The 17,854-nt window shown below is 25.6% G+C and overlaps 2 protein-coding genes across 2 annotated transcripts in view; one reads left to right on the top strand and one right to left on the bottom strand.

Annotated features, from left to right (window-relative positions):
• The first annotated feature begins 52 nt into the window (after positions 1 to 52).
• On the top strand, positions 53 to 6,922 carry LOC135930089 (activating signal cointegrator 1 complex subunit 2-like). The gene is made up of 12 exons (XM_065466874.1): positions 53 to 172; positions 250 to 488; positions 530 to 668; positions 715 to 939; positions 982 to 1,160; positions 1,203 to 1,280; positions 1,326 to 1,505; positions 4,214 to 4,355; positions 4,675 to 4,878; positions 5,438 to 5,553; positions 5,960 to 6,109; positions 6,386 to 6,922. The coding sequence occupies exons 1-12, from the start codon at positions 131 to 133 to the stop codon at positions 6,741 to 6,743; spliced, it is 2,052 nt and encodes a 683-aa protein (XP_065322946.1). The 5' UTR covers positions 53 to 130; the 3' UTR covers positions 6,744 to 6,922.
• A 3,274-nt stretch (positions 6,923 to 10,196) lies between these two features.
• The window catches only part of LOC135930436 (carbamoyl-phosphate synthase [ammonia], mitochondrial-like), a 49,898-nt gene continuing 42,240 nt past the window's right edge, over positions 10,197 to 17,854 (bottom strand). The window contains exons 23-29 of the mRNA XM_065467232.1: positions 15,192 to 15,299; positions 14,502 to 14,774; positions 14,186 to 14,260; positions 13,643 to 13,804; positions 12,013 to 12,122; positions 11,753 to 11,882; positions 10,197 to 10,530 (exon numbers count right to left, since the gene is read on the bottom strand). Coding sequence (XP_065323304.1) covers positions 10,414 to 10,530; positions 11,753 to 11,882; positions 12,013 to 12,122; positions 13,643 to 13,804; positions 14,186 to 14,260; positions 14,502 to 14,774; positions 15,192 to 15,299 — 975 coding nt within the window. The 3' untranslated portion in view covers positions 10,197 to 10,413. The remainder of the gene's footprint in view (positions 10,531 to 11,752; positions 11,883 to 12,012; positions 12,123 to 13,642; positions 13,805 to 14,185; positions 14,261 to 14,501; positions 14,775 to 15,191; positions 15,300 to 17,854) is intronic.

Below are 17,854 nucleotides of genomic sequence, written 5' to 3'. Positions count from 1 at the left end.
GTAATGTAGCTGTCAGATTTATGTGATGGAAAAATAACAGCTGACATATTATGACATGTTGGGATGTCACGTAATAGTATTTTATGCACATTATGTTTGAATAATCATATGGTATTTTAAATTATTACAGATGACTGTAAATAAAGTTACCCTCAATTCCACTTCAATTATTGTATGTTTTAAATACAATTTAATTATATTTTACAATGACCGCTATTTTTTATATTAAAATTTACATAAATATAATAGGACATAAGTCATTTGAATGCGACATATCTCTTTCCATCACTAAATTATGAATCCTTGTTTAATAATTACCATAAAATGAGATTAAATTGTTTCGCCGAAGAGTGGTTACAAAATACCAAAGATATTGAAACTTCATTGGAGAATATATTAAAATTGCCTGCTATTATATTTTGGAATCATATAATATATGACAAAAATCTTAAAATTTTTCTAAAACAATTTTTAGAATTATTTCCTAGGTATATAAATAAAGCAAATAAACTTATTCTTTCTCATGTAGATTCTATGAAATTGACAATGAAATTAATTATAGAGATGATATGATAGAATTAGAGAAAAAAATTTATCATTATGTTTTTTTAATTTATTTACGATTATCAACACACAAGGAGCTAAAAGAATATATATTACAACAAAATGTATTATCCTTTAATCTTTTTTTTATAATATATCTAAAAATTATAGAAATTTGATAAGCAAAATGCTGAAACTGATGCAATAAACGTATTTGCTAACTTAATACATAATTACTTGATATTTAACTCAAATGTTATCATTGATTTATGTGCTATATATGGAAGTAGTTCAATTAACAAAAATTTACTAGTCAAAATGATATCTAATATCATTAATAAGCAACCCAGATATTTTACAAATATTGAAAACATGGCAAGCTGCATATTTAATAAAGTTTATTAATATTAATATATTTTATAGTAATTTTAAAAAAAGATTCTACCTGATATTTTTAATGACTTATCAAACATTGATATAAATGATTATAATAATTTTGAAAAATTGACCAAATTGTTATATTTGCTATTAGAAACCTTGCATGCCTTACAAAATATATCAATCATATGTACTGAATTATTAGTACTATTTATTCAGGAAATGAAAATTCTTAAATGGTATGAATTTATATTCTTTAATAAAATAAAATTTAAAGTTAGTTTAGCCATTATATATCAAACTATTATATTACCCATTCAATATTCAATCAAATTAAATAAAAACACCCATATTAATAAGTAATTTTTTAATATGACCTATTTTAATTTAACAGTTTTTTTTAGTCATCAACTGATCAGAGTCAACAAATATTTAAAAACTATAAAAAATATTATTGTCAAAACATTTCAAGATTTATGTCATGCATATTTAATCAAAATTTCAGAGAAGGAAATGATTAAAACTAAAGCTAAAACTGATTTTCTTTGTGATCTCATTCATAACACATTGATTCCCTTTCCCAGGTACACTTATAGCTAGTGTTATATAAATTATAATTGGGTAGTGACTAAATATTGGCTAATTTGGATCCTACAGGTGCATGCTGTAGAAAATCCATTGACATTACAGCATTTATATTTATTTTAGTTTCTTTCAAATTTGAGCTCCTTTATTTTTAATAACCTTGAGGCTAAGGGGAAGTTTTTTGTCTCTAGCTAAAAATTGGATAAAATTATAGCAATTACCCAACTATAATAGTAATGCATTACAAAAGTAATTGTTGCTATAATGGCATTATCTTTTCCCCCATAAATTTGGTAATAGTGTTACTTATTGAGAAAAGTTTAGATTACTAATTACTTTATAATTTATCATTTTTGTTTAATGTTTAGGCCAATATTTATATAATTAAAATATAAGTCTTTGAAAAAATTATATGGGCATCTCATTATTCTTTTTTTATTTATTTTTATTTGTCTGGATTTATTCAATTTTATTAGAGTAGTACTAGTGAGTATTATTTTTTTATTTTACAGTTTCGTCTTAAAGGCTAAATGAATAAAAATACAGTATTTAATTACTTTAAATAAGCAATGTAATGAGGAAATCAGTATCAAGTCAAGACCAATTCCCATGATAAAATAATAATTTTTTATGTATTGAATTAAACTATGCCTGAAGATGTTGAACTATAAAAAATTTATAGAGAAAATTAGAATAAGAAAAAACAATTTTCAAACATATAACGTAAATGTAACGTTATTACTATTTTTATAAAGTAACATGAAATGTAACGGCTTTATTTTTTGGAATAACGCACAGCTCTTTATTTGTAAACGAGATTCTATTTTTAAACTTTGTTGTAGGATTTTTTAAAATGTTTTTAAAAAAATCATATAAATTGCAAGGTGAAAAAACGATTTTTATAGATTTAAATCCGACTTTTTAATATTTATTCAAGTCACATTTTATTTTTATAATAAAGCCATCAAACAAAATATCAAAAAATGAATTAAATAATTAATTTTTTTTTAATAATGTAAAAACCTATATCATTCTCTTAATACAAAAATGACAAGCTTTGGAATATTTTTTTAATAAAATCAAGAATAAAAAAGGCAGTAAAAATGTAATCAGGACTATAAGGCCCGTTATAACGAATCAGACGTTATCAGTGTCTAGTTATTTTGTAGGTCAGGAACGGTGTGTACCTGCCCGTTCCCCAGCCTTAAACCAAAATCTTTACTCTTTCAACATGAATTGTGTCTATCTATCCTATGTGCCCTTAACCTTATTCCACTTTGAAGCTAATGTTGTTGATACGAATGTTTATAATAAATAATTTTTTAATGTTATTAGTTGCAGGACAGGAATATTTCTTGCGCCAAAGGATACACGTCATATTATCTTCGTCTCGTCGTAATTCTTCCATGGCTACCTTTGTTTTTATCACCCATCGTTTTTTTTAAAACGATAACTTATCAAAAGTTTAGTGTTATAAGGAGAGGTCAGCAAATGGCAAAATTTCCAAGGCCGCCCGTTTAGAATTTAGTTTTTGCCCGGTTCGGCTAGTCCAAATTTGTATCTGGTCCAGTCCAATTTTTTAAGCAAGATTACCCGGCCGGCATTTTAATATTCTGAAAATGGAAATAACCAATAAGGATTAAGGTTTCACGGTTTTCTTATTATAGCAATTAAAAACAAAATGTAGGAAAAGGAAAAAAAAATATTCGTATTTTTGAATGAATGATCATAGTTGCTATTGTTTCATAAAATTATGAGCATGATAAAAATATTATTTTAACAAAATTAGGCTCTAGAATAATTTTTTTTTCTATTCTCTATTAAGTACGTTTGGTACCTCTACTTTTTGCACGCCCGGTCTAAATAATTTGCTTCCAGACGTTACCCTGCTCATAGGTCTTGCCAGGCATTGCAGACCTTTAAATAATAGGGATGGGAATAAAAAAAATCAGCTTGTAATTTTTTTCTTTTGTTTTTACGAGTTGTTAGTTGTTTAATGACATTGATCGATCATTCGAACATTCGTTCACATCACATTTTAAGAATGGAAGGAAAGAATATTTTACTTACAAAAATAGATTTATTGTTTCGAATCACCAATATTCAATCGAATTCGAAATTGAATATCCTCTGTATAGGGTTGTTAAAAAGCCTGATTCGGGTCGATTTTTAAAAACTATATAGGACTAGAGATTTTGCTCATAGCTAGTTAGAAAGGCTTGGATCTCTATTTGCCAAATCTCGAGGCTTATTTAATATTATTTTGGCTAAAATCATAATCGAGTCGTATTTAAAAATCGACCCGAATTATGCTTTTTAACAACTCTTATCCTCTATATGTCTACTGCAAAATACATCGAAAGTGAAAACGGCATATAAAAGTTACTGTTATTAAATCGGTTTTCGTAATATTCTGGCTGCCTATTTTTTTTTTTCAAAACAAATTATTTAGCCATTTTTCTTCTTTAATAACCGTTGCAACACCATTTAAATTAGGTAGGAATTTTTTCATTGAGTTTAGGGATTAATGTTATGAAATTTTCCTGTCCAAACACGCATACCCACAAATTTCGTCGGGAAATTATAGCTAATTTCAATGATCTAGGACGGTAAGTTTATTATTTTGGCGCAAAAATTTAAATAGTTTTATTAAATATAGCAAAAAAGTTAATTGACAAAAAGTGTATTTTTTTTCATAAATTTTTAGATGGACCAAAAAATTGAATAGCAAGCATTGGGTAGAAAATGAGATATTGATACATTATGACGATATTTCCAATCAGGAAAAGTCCCTAGATGATGATTCAAGAAAAGAGCTTTGTTTAATTTTGCGTCTCGCAGATAATAACGTATTATTCCATTTTTTAAATATTTATATAAGACTGTAATCATAGTGGGATACCATTTAACACGAACAGTTGAGCCATTTTAAAATATCTTTATTGAGATCAATTTTTCGATTTAAAAAATCGAGCAGCTGTTAAATCTTGTCGGATCGGATCCCGCTATGAATTCGGCGTAAATGTAATAGCAGGAACATAGACGCTATAATAACTTTTAAGGACATTATTTAAACTCTTTTATTTTAGTTTACTTTTCATATTATACCATTTATTTGTGTTTTTTATTTCAATAATTAAATCATTTTTCTTCTAAATGCTTTAACAGCTTCAATCCGATTACAACGATCAAAATATTGAAGACTTTCCTTCAACCTCATCCGCTCACGACGATGCTAATAAAAACAAGGATAACGAATCAAACTATGAGAATATGGATGAAAACATAGGCTTAATATTAGATATGTTCCCGCACTTGTCAATTGATCTTATCAAGAAATATTTAGTTTATTACCAAAATAACTCTGAAAATGTTAGCGAAAATTTATTTACCGTTAAAATTTATATATAAAAAAACTGTTAAAAAATCATTTTAACTAAATGACGAAGACACTCAAAAAATTATTTATAAAATTTAAATAAGAAAAGTTAATTTTTTTAAAAATAATCTCAATTTAACAAATGAGTTATAAAAGGAGGAAACGGAAATTGGAGAAAATTATGGAAAATGAAAAGAACGAGAAAGGTCATCTCTGGAACTTTCCTAGAACAGTTTTTGGAACGTTTCAAAAAATATTTAAAAAATTAAATTTATTGCATAATTATATTATGGCTCATTTATAAATTTTCGTACTTATTTCTTTGGCCGGAAGAAAAGGAACTCAAGATTATCTTTGTTCCGGGTCCCTTGTTATAATATGATTGTGATAATGAAATATTTTCGCAAAAATGTTGGTAGATTGTATTATTTTTGTATTATTTTCCACAAAAGGTTTTTCTAGAAATAATTTCATCTCATATAACTGAACAATTTACATGAAAAAAAAATATATTAAATACATATGTTAAAAAAAAATTTTTTTATATATAAGGTCATAAATGGTATAATGGAGAATAATCTACCGCCTCATTTATCCGAGGAAAATCAATTCAAAGAGGAAAGCGTTGTCAAAAACGTGGAATCAAAGACCGAAAAATTTAAAATTTAGTAAAAAGAAATTTTTTTTTTGATAGTCATGATTTTAAAAATGACAATAGATATAGCCGCCTTAAGAATTTTATTATTATTAATGACTTAGGCATGCTAAATGTCTATTTTTTTGTTCTGCTCAAAATAATTTATAAAGAACCTGTAAGCTCGTTATACGCTGGCCATAAAATAGTGGGAGTTTTAAAAATCCGGAGTGGGTCAGAAAATTAAGTGACCAAGATGAATTTTATTTAGACATTAATTTTTTGATAAAACAATGTACAAAAAACTATGAATCATTTATTCATTTTTACATACTTGTTGATATTTTTTTTGACAATTTTCATGGATTTAAGACCCGTGCCAGACTTACGGGTGTCTATATTTTCAAATATAATCACCATTTATTTATTTTTAATCGAAGTATCAAAAATAGATCTATCCAAAAACGTTTTGATACTAAAGAGGGTAATGAAGTTACGAAGCAATATTTGTCGCAAAGATCGGCTGATATTTTTAATGATCCATCTGATTCGGAGAATGATTATGAGCACGACGAAGATATCTTTAAAAAGTAATCTATTCCTTCTCATTTTATTTTCCGATACGGTAAAATCAGTCTAATTTAGGCACCGTTGGTACCAAGATATTTGCCCAACTTAGATAGTTACTCAATTTATCAAGACTTTAGTTATAAGAATTGGATTTGGACTCAAAATTTTGGTCAAATTAAGGGGTTGCTCGAATTATCAAGAGCTCAAATTAGACAAATTTTACCATATTTCATAAATGCTCAGTCTGAAAAAATACCCAAATAATTGTGTAATCTTTAAAAAAAATCACTTAAAAGCTTCAATAGACAAACAGTGCTAGATTACGAAGACGAATTCGATGATACGGTATATGAGACTGGGTTTAGAAACAGCGCCCAACTAATCAATAAGAAATCCGGCGTGTACGATATAGAAGAAGGTAGCTCCGAAGAGGATGACGAAAGTGAGGAGGAAGAAATTGTTGATGATAAGGCGAAAGATATTATTATTAATTCAAAGGTTACAGCAAACAAAAATAATGATAATAATAATAATAAAAGTGGAGATAATGTTCAAAATAAAAATTTTAAGTACAAGGAACAAAACAAAAGTCGAGTTGGTAATCATAATCGCAAGCGTAAAAACGATCAAAAAATGTCGCGCGGAATGTTTTAATATTTATAAATATAATTTTTGCGAAAGAAGAATATAAACATTGTTGTTTGTTATATAAAATATCATTTATTTAATATAGTAAAACTAAATTATTATTTTTTTTATCTAAATCCTTAATCAAGGTTAATTTATCAAAATTTTGAGATTTAAATAAAATATTTAATAATTTTGTCTACTTATATTATTGTATTTGTATGTGTAAAGAATCCTGATTAAATTTAACTCTCATGACTTTCATGGAATATTCAATAAGTCACACAAATATTAGTTTATGGTCAACTATTGGAATTTTTCAATCTTATTTCAATATTAAATTTGAAAATAATATGAGCTAAAGGTTTAAATTTGGAATTTATTGGCAGCGATAACTATAGTGAATCGCAATGTGACCTTTTTTTGATGAGCATTTATAATTCTCATATATATATTCCCAAATTTTTTCCTTACAATTCTACAATTCCCTCAGATAATGAGCATTTATATTTCTCATATATATATATTCCCAAATTTTCCCCTTATAATTCTACAATTACCTCAGATAATTAGTATTTACATTTCTCATATATATATTCCCAAATTTTTCCTTTGATTCCTTCATTTTTTTACTACATTTTCATACCCTTATTGTTCTCAATTACTTTCGATGCTTCTTGACCTCCTTATTATCCTCCACTCTCTTTTAAACAAATATCTACCTTATAATCTACGAAACAACCCAATTTTTCATTAAATAAATCTTTATATTTATTCTTTAAATCAACCATATCATTCCATAATAGAAACAAATTATCTTCTCCTTCTTCTACCAAACTTTCACTTTTATTTTTTTCTCACCAATTTCACCGAAAAATTATGCGATCCAGGTAATTTTTCCCTCTCCAAATTTGAGTCTTTATAAATCTCATCACAATTTATATAATTATTCACCAGCCTTGATTTCCCTGAAATTATCTTAGTGTCTATTTCCAAATTAAAATTTTCATCATCAATTTCCAAAATATTATCAACTTTCAGATAAACCGAAATATTATCAATATTTTTTTCAATTTCTGGATTTTCCAAAATATTATCACTCCCAAATCAACCGAAATATTATTAATTTCCAAATCAATATTTTTCTCAATTTCTGTATCAGTATTATACTTTGTCAATTTTATTATCCAAAATATCAAGCTTCTCCTGACCCATTTCATATTTTTTCATTTTTCTGAATTTCCTCAGAATTATTTAATAAATTTTTAATTTCACCACTTTTTAGCATTTTATTTTCCAAAATTTCATTTTTTTCATTATCACAAATTTCCTGATTATTATTTAACATATTCTCAATTTTAATATTCTCTAAAATTTCATTTTTCCTTGAAATATATTTAAAAAAATATTTTCTAATCCAAATTTTGATATCCAATTCTATCCCAGAACTCTATTAATTTTTCCTTCCAATACCCAAAGATCCAAATTTATTATTTCTTTATTTATTAATACCGGTAAATTTACTTTTCCCAATACTATAATTTCCGATCCATTCAATTGTTTTGCCCTCATTTTAACTTTTATTATAGGTTCATTCGGCCATAATGTAAAATTCATCATACCCCATTATAGATATTGTTGCCCTGTAGCCAATAACGAAATTTCTTTATTTCCAACATTTACTTTTGCCCTAGGACATTGATCATAATTTTTATTATCTTTCAACTTTAAAATCGGTAAATTACATATTTGTATATTCTTTTGTGTTACATTTCTCAACATACTTTTATAAATCCCATAACTGTTACTTCCATCTCCTTTATTTTTTCTTTCTATTTCATTGAATTTTTTTTTTCTTGAATTATTTTATTTATGATATATACTAATTAAAAAGGGAATTGCAATTTTAGAAATAATTACATGTGTAATTAATAATTAATTACTGCCCAACTTTGTTACATTCTAATATATGATCGCCCAGTTTATTGGAAAAAATAGATAATTAAGTAGTTAATTTAATGTTATATTTAGAATAATCATATTTTGGTTATAAAATAGATGTCATCCTTTTTTTTAAGAAAAATAATATTAAACAAGATAAAAAAAATCTGACTTTTTATTATATCATTTTTAAAGAAAAACAAATATCATTCCATTCTTACATTTTAGATTCAGATGCTTTTTTGAAAAACGGCTGGATAAAAAATTTTAAAATTTCGCATATAGATGACAAAAAGATTTGACCCTCTTTATACAGGATTATAAATTATTTTTTAAACATGATTTGGCCATTGTTTAATAAGGGCCTGATTCGGAAAGGCGTGGCTTGCTTGCAACTAATCTTGAAGTTTTAGTTAATATTTTAATCATTAAGAAAAACTTATTGGTAAAGGTTAGTCACGCAATTAATTTATTTCTATGTCTAGGCACGCTTTAGAAAAAGAAAAAGGTAGTACAAAATCGAAATAACAATTTCATCATAGATATCAGTTAAAAATGAAATAATTAATAACAATCTTTGAACAGATCTTTGTAACTAATTTTTTTTTTTTTTAAAAATTAAAAATAATTAATAAAATCTCATCTCGTATCTTGGTCTACATATTTTGCTTATTCAAAAATTAATGACGATGTATCATTTAAAATAATTTGTAATGTATATGTCCACATTTATATCTCGCATAAAAAAATAACAGAAAGCATTACATTAGCCTTCACGAAACCTCCTTTTCAAGGAGCCAATATAAATAGAAAATTATTTTATATTACTTTTCTTTAGTTTATTAATACTTTATAACAATGGTAATATTTTATTTAAATATCATTAAATCCAAATTTCCACAAAATATAAAAATTACGTGAGAGAGAGGAAATTAATAAAAAATAGAAGAGAAAGATAGAGGAAAATTTATATTTTTAATGAGGAAAAATGTTAACCATCAGGTTAGATTAACTTAATGAAGCAAAATTAATTTAACTTAAGGCTATTGCTATCCTTTGTCTTAAAAAAAAGCCTTCAAGTGTTTTTAATATAATAGCAGAGTTAACGGGTTGACCTAATGTATCATGTCCACATAATTTAAATGGGAAAAGTTGTCATGATAAAGGTAGAGAGATCCAAATAAAAAGTTAACGAGAATTATTTTGCATTGCATGATAATCTATGTATTTTATATTTATTCGTCCTCAAAACAAGAATTAACTATATGATTTGTGGATGCAAAATTTTATTTTATTTTTTTCTAACGAATTACCACACCAAAAATGATCAATTTTGTAATATATTTTAATAATTTATTAGTAAATTAAATGTAAGTAACCATAAAATAAATATAGAATACAATTTTTAATCACTTTTAAAAATAGTGCGATATTCTGCGTGTTAATTAATTGTGAGGATATAGTTTATTTTTTTTTAAAAATACCATTTTCAAAATGTTAAAAAGTCGAAATTTTTATAAAGACACTTTTGTCCTTTATTACGACACTTATTTTCAATCATCATTATATTATTTTACATTTTCATAAATTGTATAAAAAATATATTTTTTTAAATAAGGGATTTTGATTCTAAAACAAATTATAAAATTGTCAGTATACATATTAATATAAATAAATAAAATACGAGGTTTTTACTAATTAAATATATTGCATATGTACTTTTTATAAAATAAGGAATATATTTTTTTGCTATTCTTTAATTTTGTTGATTCATTTTGCTTTTCATCTCCTTGTCAATTGCCTTGTAGTGAAACAAGCTGGATATATCTAATTTATCCAGGTACGCGATCGATTCAGAGAATAATTTGGTGTTCTTTAAAAATTAAAATATTATGCGTATACATCATATTCCTAATAAAAGGCCCGGATCGAGTTTAAAAATATTTTTTATAAAATCCGGGCCGGACTGAATGTTTTATTAGGATAAATTTAAATCATATCAATCACTCGGGTTGAAAAATCAATTAAAAATTTTCTATCATATCCAACAAAAAGTTAAACGCCTTTGAGAAAGGTATCATTAAAAAGTTTAAGAATTAAAATGCATAATACAGTAATCGATTATGCGCCCATAATGCCAGTATAAACTGATGGCATCGATACCTACAACTGATGACTTATTCATTAAAATGTGTACATACATTGAAGTCCACCATTGAAAGACATTTAGACGAAATGTGAAAGGCATTTAGAAGAAAGGTCTTTCAATAACATCTACTACAGCCAATGACATTGAATACAGCTGTTTTTCAATGTATGCATACTTCTAATAAATGAATCGTCAATCTAGATTAGTATCAATTGGTCATTGGGCCAAACTGGCATTCCCCCTTTCCCTGGGAAAAAAGCAAAATAATGACTCTAATTTCATCGCTTAAATCCCGTTTTTAGGATAATTATCGATGCACCTGTCTAGTTATTAGATTGCATCTAGTTAATAAGTTAATTATTATATTATTATATTATACAAACAATAATTCATTTTTAAAAAAGGGTAATTAATAATAGCTAATATTATACAAAAAAATCCAACTTTTGGCTGATTATAGCATTAGCCAAAGCTTTCAAACTAGTTTTAAAAAAATTAAAACACGATAAATTATTAGCAATAATCTTTGATAGCCTTTATACAAAAAAAATATATAATATATGGGCGTGGGGGAAATCTTTATTATTTTGTTTTTTAAAGGAGGGTAGTTTTAGTTTAGTTAAATTTTGGTCTTATAAAACAATTTTATTACGCTGCATTTATAGTAAGCGAGATTTTTTCAAACAATTCGAAATTAATCGCTAGCGAAATCACAGCCAATTCGCAAGGCTATGATACTTTTTGATATATACGGGAATAGCTATCGCGACTCCATCATTTTGCTCCTTATTTATAAATTATACCTATTATTAGCATAAATTACGCAACGAAACGGTAAAATCGCGACAACTGTTTACATATATATATATATATCAAAAAGTATTACAGCTGTAATTTAACATCGCTTGAGTAAATCGCGCTTACTAAAAATGTAACGTTATTATACCTCAAATACTGTCATAAGCGGTATGCTAGAATCAATGGCAGCTCTACGAATCAAGAAATTGTCGTGTACAAATTTAGTGTAATTATTTGGCAAATTAATTACCATTCCTATACCTCCATTTTGTATCAATCTAAAAAATAAATAGTCTTAGTTTACGTTCGTGACCCTTCCCCCAATTAACCATTAAATAATCTAATTAAACTAAAAACAATTATTTTAAAATATGTGCATTATTTATTTATTTAAAATTGAGTTTTTACTGTATAGGGTTTAAATTATATTTATGAGGTTTTGTCAGAGGCCAATCAACAGTCTTGGCTGGTATTCCATTTTTCTTCAAATATTCAGACGTATTTTCGGTAGCGTAAAACTGTAAATAAAAGTATCAAATTTATAAATTTTCGCGAGATTTGGGAATGATTCCTCATAAAAATATCCTCAATTTTTATTTTTATCTTAAAAAAATTTTTATTTCTTTTTTCAGAGCCGTTACTTTGAATTTAAAAAAAGGAACTTTGATATTTAACACTTGATAATTTGGTTATTTAAAAAGTTGAGGAAGAAAAGTGCTATGGATGTTGAATATGGAATATATTATTAATTTTGGAAGAACACAACAAATGTTAATATAGATATGTGTTTTTTTCTAAATCAAACTACTAACATTAATCCAACCAACAGAATCTACTCATTTAACATAGATATATAGTAATTTAAATTAATATAGGCCTTCCCTTACCTTATAATGTTATTAAATATACAGTAGTTTATAATTGTGGGCCATCAATTTTGGCCCATTCCCTTTAAATCAGCCCACCGACGTTTAAATAATAGTCCTTGGACTATTATGCGTGCAAGTACGTGCGTCTTGCCCAAAAAACGTGTAAAGGACTTCCCTATTTATTCCCGATTTTTTTTTATTAGCATCATGAGAAATACCTAAAGTAGTTCTGTTGTACCTACAACGTTTAAAGGGCGATCATGTAAAGAAAAAAAACGAAAACAGCTAATGATTAATGACGTTCAAATAAAAAATAATAATTTAATATTAATCGAAATTTTTTAAGAGATTTCCTTAATCAAATTTGAATTTTTATTATTTCTATCCTATACTATAATTTATTAATTTGAATATTATTATTCATAGATTAGCGTAATAATGGATATTGTTATTTCATTATTATCAACTGATTCTGATTTATCAGAATCATATGAATTAACATTACCATGGCCCAAATAAAATAAATAATATACAATAACTTCATATATTCAATAAACTAATTCTACCCTTACCAAAGGCAAAATGTGTCCAAAAAATATATCAGTTTCAAAATCTTCAAGTTCTAATTTAAAAAGATACTTGATTGTAATATTTATTATTTTATATAATAATTTATTTTAGATTGTTGTATTTCATAAGTTTTTTATTTTTAAGGTGATTATTTGAAATTTTGCTATTATTTTTAAGTCTTTATCAAAGGTTTAATTTTAGTAGTTGAACCCAATTTAAAGTATTATAAACTTGTATATTTTATTAATAATTATATTTTATTAATAATTAAATTTTATATGAGATATAAAAGTTTTTATATTAAAAATTAATAAGAAATTTTTTTTAATAAATAAAAATTTAAACTATTTATTTTAAACATGTCTGATATATTTGGGCTAAAAAATAAATGGTATTAATTTATATTAAATTAAATATTAAAATGAAATTATAAAAAAAAAATTCATAAAGTTTAAAACGAACGTGAACGCCTTCGATTTTTGTCAATAAACGCTTGAACGCGTTCAATTTAATAAAGATACTTACGGCACTAATTATGAATAATAACACTTTGAAAAAAATCATAAACAAAAAAAGCAATGGATTTATTATTATTTAACCTCGTAACCGTGAGAGTAAAACTTTTTGGCAATGGAAAGAAACGGTTTTTGAAAGGATTCTTGAATTCCTACTAAGATCGATTTAGTTTGCATGATCTTGAAACCTGCTGAGATGAGAGCTTTCAAATAGGCAGTGTGAATATTTTGGCCGAAGCAAGCCACCTTTTGAATAATAAGTATATAAGCCTCGATGGAAAAACAACTTTAGCCAAAAATAAATTATGTAAGCTTCGAGATTTCGTTAATAGATATCCATATCTCCAGACTTGCGTAATATTTTTGGCTATATCGGATTAGCCGTTTTAAAAAATCGAGCAATTATACAATACTAATTTAATATGGAAACTTTTCATCAATTATTCTGATTTATGAAATATTTCGGTATTTTATTATCTTTATTTGTCAATTCAATTGAGTTTGCTTAAAAAAAATCACTATTTTCTTCTTAAATTTTTAAAAAATTTAAGAAGAAAAAAGGAACGTTATTTCGTTCAAACGAATTAATATTTTAATGTTATTATAAAAAATAAATAAGTGGCATACTTCACCGGTGGATGCCATTTCGCATCTTAGCAGAGGGTCAACGCCTCCCAATCTGGGCCAAGAAAACATCGGAGCCTAAATATGTCAATTAAAATTTCAATTCTTATCAGGTAGTAAAAAATTATAAACGGGATTTAAAAATAAAATGATAGCTAGTCTGGGCTTAAACATTAATAAAACATGGACCTTATTCAAATTATAGCTTTTTAAAAAATTTTGTAAGTTAATTTAAACACAATTTTTTTAAAAAAATGGCGAAAGTTTCAAAGTAGGTCGTTTCTTTGAAATATTTTTTTTTATCATATGGGGTAATTACCTTGATGGCCACAAAATTAGGAATTTTAGGATTTTGCAACGTGGGTAAAGAATGATTTTTAATGTAAGCAGGTGTAAGAGGTATTCCCAGAAATATCATGGTAGCGATTTCTATGAAATCAATATCAAGCGTTTTCGAAACGAATGGGAAAGAGCGAGAAGCTCTAAGGTTCGTCTCTATCACCATTATGCGTTTATCGGCCACTAAAAATTGAACGTTGAACGGTCCCGAAATTTCAAATTTTTTGGCGATTTTCGCGGTTATGTTTCTGATCTGTCAATAAACATAATCTATTTGTCAGATTGAGAAAATTATAATAATAATAACAACCTACCATTTCCAAATGGATGATAGCAAACTCTAGAAAATGAGGTATAAAATATAATAACGCATGACTAATATGACTTATATATCATTTAATATTTATAAAATTATTAGCAGGGGACTATTGCACTCCAAATAAAGTTAACATATAGGTAAAGTGTATGTATAGAAAAACAATAATTCTTCAAAACTATGGCGCGGTAATATAGGTCATCAGGCGTGTTGTAATTTAAATACTTTTATAAAAAAACGGGAAATTATCCTAGATTTGTGGTAGTTTTATCATACAATCTTAAATTTTCGTAACATATTGGTATTTAGTGTCAATTAATTTAAAAAAAAAAACATTAAAAATTGATTTCAAACTTCGTCTGTAGTTTCGGGAGATAAGGTATGAGGCGGTAAGACCATAGTGGCATCTCCGCTGTGTATACCAGCGTTTTCAATGTGTTCAGATATGGCGTGAACGACAACCTTTAATAAAATAAATATGTAATTTTTTTTTAATAAAAACCTATTTTGAATAGTGTAGTAATATGATCAAAGACGAGGAACCGCTTATTAAAAGAAAAATTCATGATAGACATGATATGAAAACAATTGCATATTCCTGCGCTCAATTGGTATGGTATATTAAGATGAAGAGCTGCGTATTTTTAAACATTGTAATTACACATCATTTTAAATTCAAAAATTCAAGCTTATTTTTTTTTGTCAAGCATTTAAACAATTGTTAGTAAAATCGTATTATTAATTGTTAAGTAATAATGTAATATTATGTTAATCCATTTAAGGACATTATATGATTAATTACATTTATTTAGTTTAATAAGGCCTGTTGTATGTAATATTTAAGGATAGTAATTATGATTACAAATTACAGCTATAAGCTATAGTTTTTTTAATTAAAATTATACGAATCGTTTTCCCCATGTAACATACATATTTATTTATTTTATTCATACAATTATGACCAGATTTGTTGGAAAACATTTCCATATTGTTTAATATATTTAATAATAAAAAGATTTGACTTGCAAAAAAATGTTAAATAAAATTATTTAAATATTTTTATCAATTTTTACAAGTTAAAAATTTTTATTTACAAACGAATTAAAAAATATGAAAATGTTTTAAATTAAATCTGCACAACACTGTATTTTCTACTCATATTTTAATGGTCTTAATATTAAATTATCTTTTTGTATATTATTTTGCGGCTATAAATCAAATATTTAAAGTATCGATAATTGTAAAAGTTAATTTATTTTCTTGCTAAAATAATATTCAAATGTTTTTTTTATATCCAATTAACTTTTACCGAAAGATATACTTATAAATTGTGATAACTATCATTATTTTATTACTTAAATAAATATCTTTAATTCTTGTCTGCTACTATCTTAAAAATCCTTACAGATAGTATATTTGTAGTTAATAATATTAAAAAAAATTGGATTCAAAATTTTTTGATCCCCAATTTACGTTTAAATTTGAAATTAAGCTGCTAATTTAGTGAAATTGTCTCCCAATTATATAACGGTTTCTTTTGAAAGCGCAAACCCTCCATATATTAATAAGAACAAAAATAATGTTTAAATAAGAGTTTGTTATTTTTTAGAGATAGCGTTAAAATAGGGCATTTATTCAAACAATGAATCATTGCGTGAATTTCAACTTTCTAAATCAAATTTTTATATCAATTATATCGCGATTGAAAGGAATTTTCTTGGCAAACTAGTGAACTTCAATAACAATCTCATTGTTTATGGTATGGCAAGCATGTGATCATCGTTTTTAATAAATTCGTTCTTCTAAAATAGAGGTTATCCCCGTCCGAACCGGCCAGGGAAAATTTTCTATATGCTTTTTCGGCCCGGCTCGTAATATGTTTATATGGCGGCATAAATTTGCCAAATTAGCATTTTCGAAAAAAAAAATTCAAAAATTCGGCCCGACGCGTAAACATATGTTGAACTTGTTAGACCTATTATCTGACATACTCGATTATGATCGAACGATTATTCTATTTTTTTCTCCAAAAAGTTAATAAATAAATCTGATTGAAGCATAAAATCGCTTTTAGAATTTTAGTGAAAAACGAATAGAGAATCTGCCCATAGATACATTTTGCAATCTATATTTCACCCGATTTATTTATTTGTAACATACCAAAAAATATTATTATTTTCCCCATAAAGAATATGGGACTAGTTTTATATTCCAGTTATGTCGGATGGTGAAAATGCTTCGTGTTGGATCTAAATTTGGGAATTTTGCAAGTTTCCCAATTTATATCGTGATTAATAAAGTAGTTTATCAATGAAAATAGTCTAATTACTAACTTCGAAAAATAACAAATATAAAAAACAATATTATTTTTTTAAATAACTTATTATTTTAAACGATTTTTTTCGGGTGAATCAAAAATATTTTAAAACTACTTTTATGTTTAGTCTGGATAAAACCTGGATTTTTAAAATAAAGACATAAACCCACCGAATAATAAGAAAAAAACTGATTCTATTTTCCAATTCCATTAATATTTTATAATATTATTAATGTATTTCGTAGGTAACCTATTTTTTGTGGTTTGCAAATTAATTAAAAATTCTCTTTTTTAGTGACTGTTAAATTAAATGTAAAACAGTATATTTTATTTATCGAATCACTACGTAGCTTGCCTGTATCTATATCTATCTCATAGTTTTTTAATTTAATTTAATGGAAAAAAATTTTTTTTTATATATTAAGGTAGATGTTAAATTTAAAACATCTAATTTATTTGTAAGATTAGCTAAGTTAATATAATATAAATCATAAAAAGGAAATAATTATTTATTATTAACAAAAAATATTATTATTAACATTTAAATAAGATTGAGATGAAATTAAACTCCATTTAATTATTTTAATATATATATAAAAAAAAAATTTTTTAAACATATAAAAAACTTTTTTTAAAAAAAAATTAAAATGACTTCCCATTTTTATACCATCTTTAAATGTAATCGAGTTTCTTATATTTG

This window comes from Gordionus sp. m RMFG-2023, chromosome 5, assembly GCF_954871325.1.
Source record: "Gordionus sp. m RMFG-2023 chromosome 5, tfGorSpeb1-WG-v2, whole genome shotgun sequence".
Classification (NCBI taxonomy): Eukaryota; Metazoa; Nematomorpha; class Gordioida; order Chordodea; family Parachordodidae; genus Gordionus; species Gordionus sp. m RMFG-2023.
The sequence above is the reverse complement of the archived record's forward strand: the minus strand, read 5'-3'. Positions and strand labels throughout refer to the sequence as shown.

Bases quoted from the DNA above. Each gene is read 5' to 3' on its own strand.
- LOC135930089 (XM_065466874.1), top strand. From the start codon at position 131: ATGACTGTAAATAAAGTTACCCTCAATTCCACTTCAATTATT. The intron at 489-529 runs GTATATAAATAA...TTTCTCATGTAG, and splicing joins TTTTTAGAATTATTTCCTAG to ATTCTATGAAATTGACAATG. The intron at 5,554-5,959 runs GTAAAAAGAAAT...TTTTAATCGAAG, and splicing joins ACCGAAAAATTTAAAATTTA to TATCAAAAATAGATCTATCC.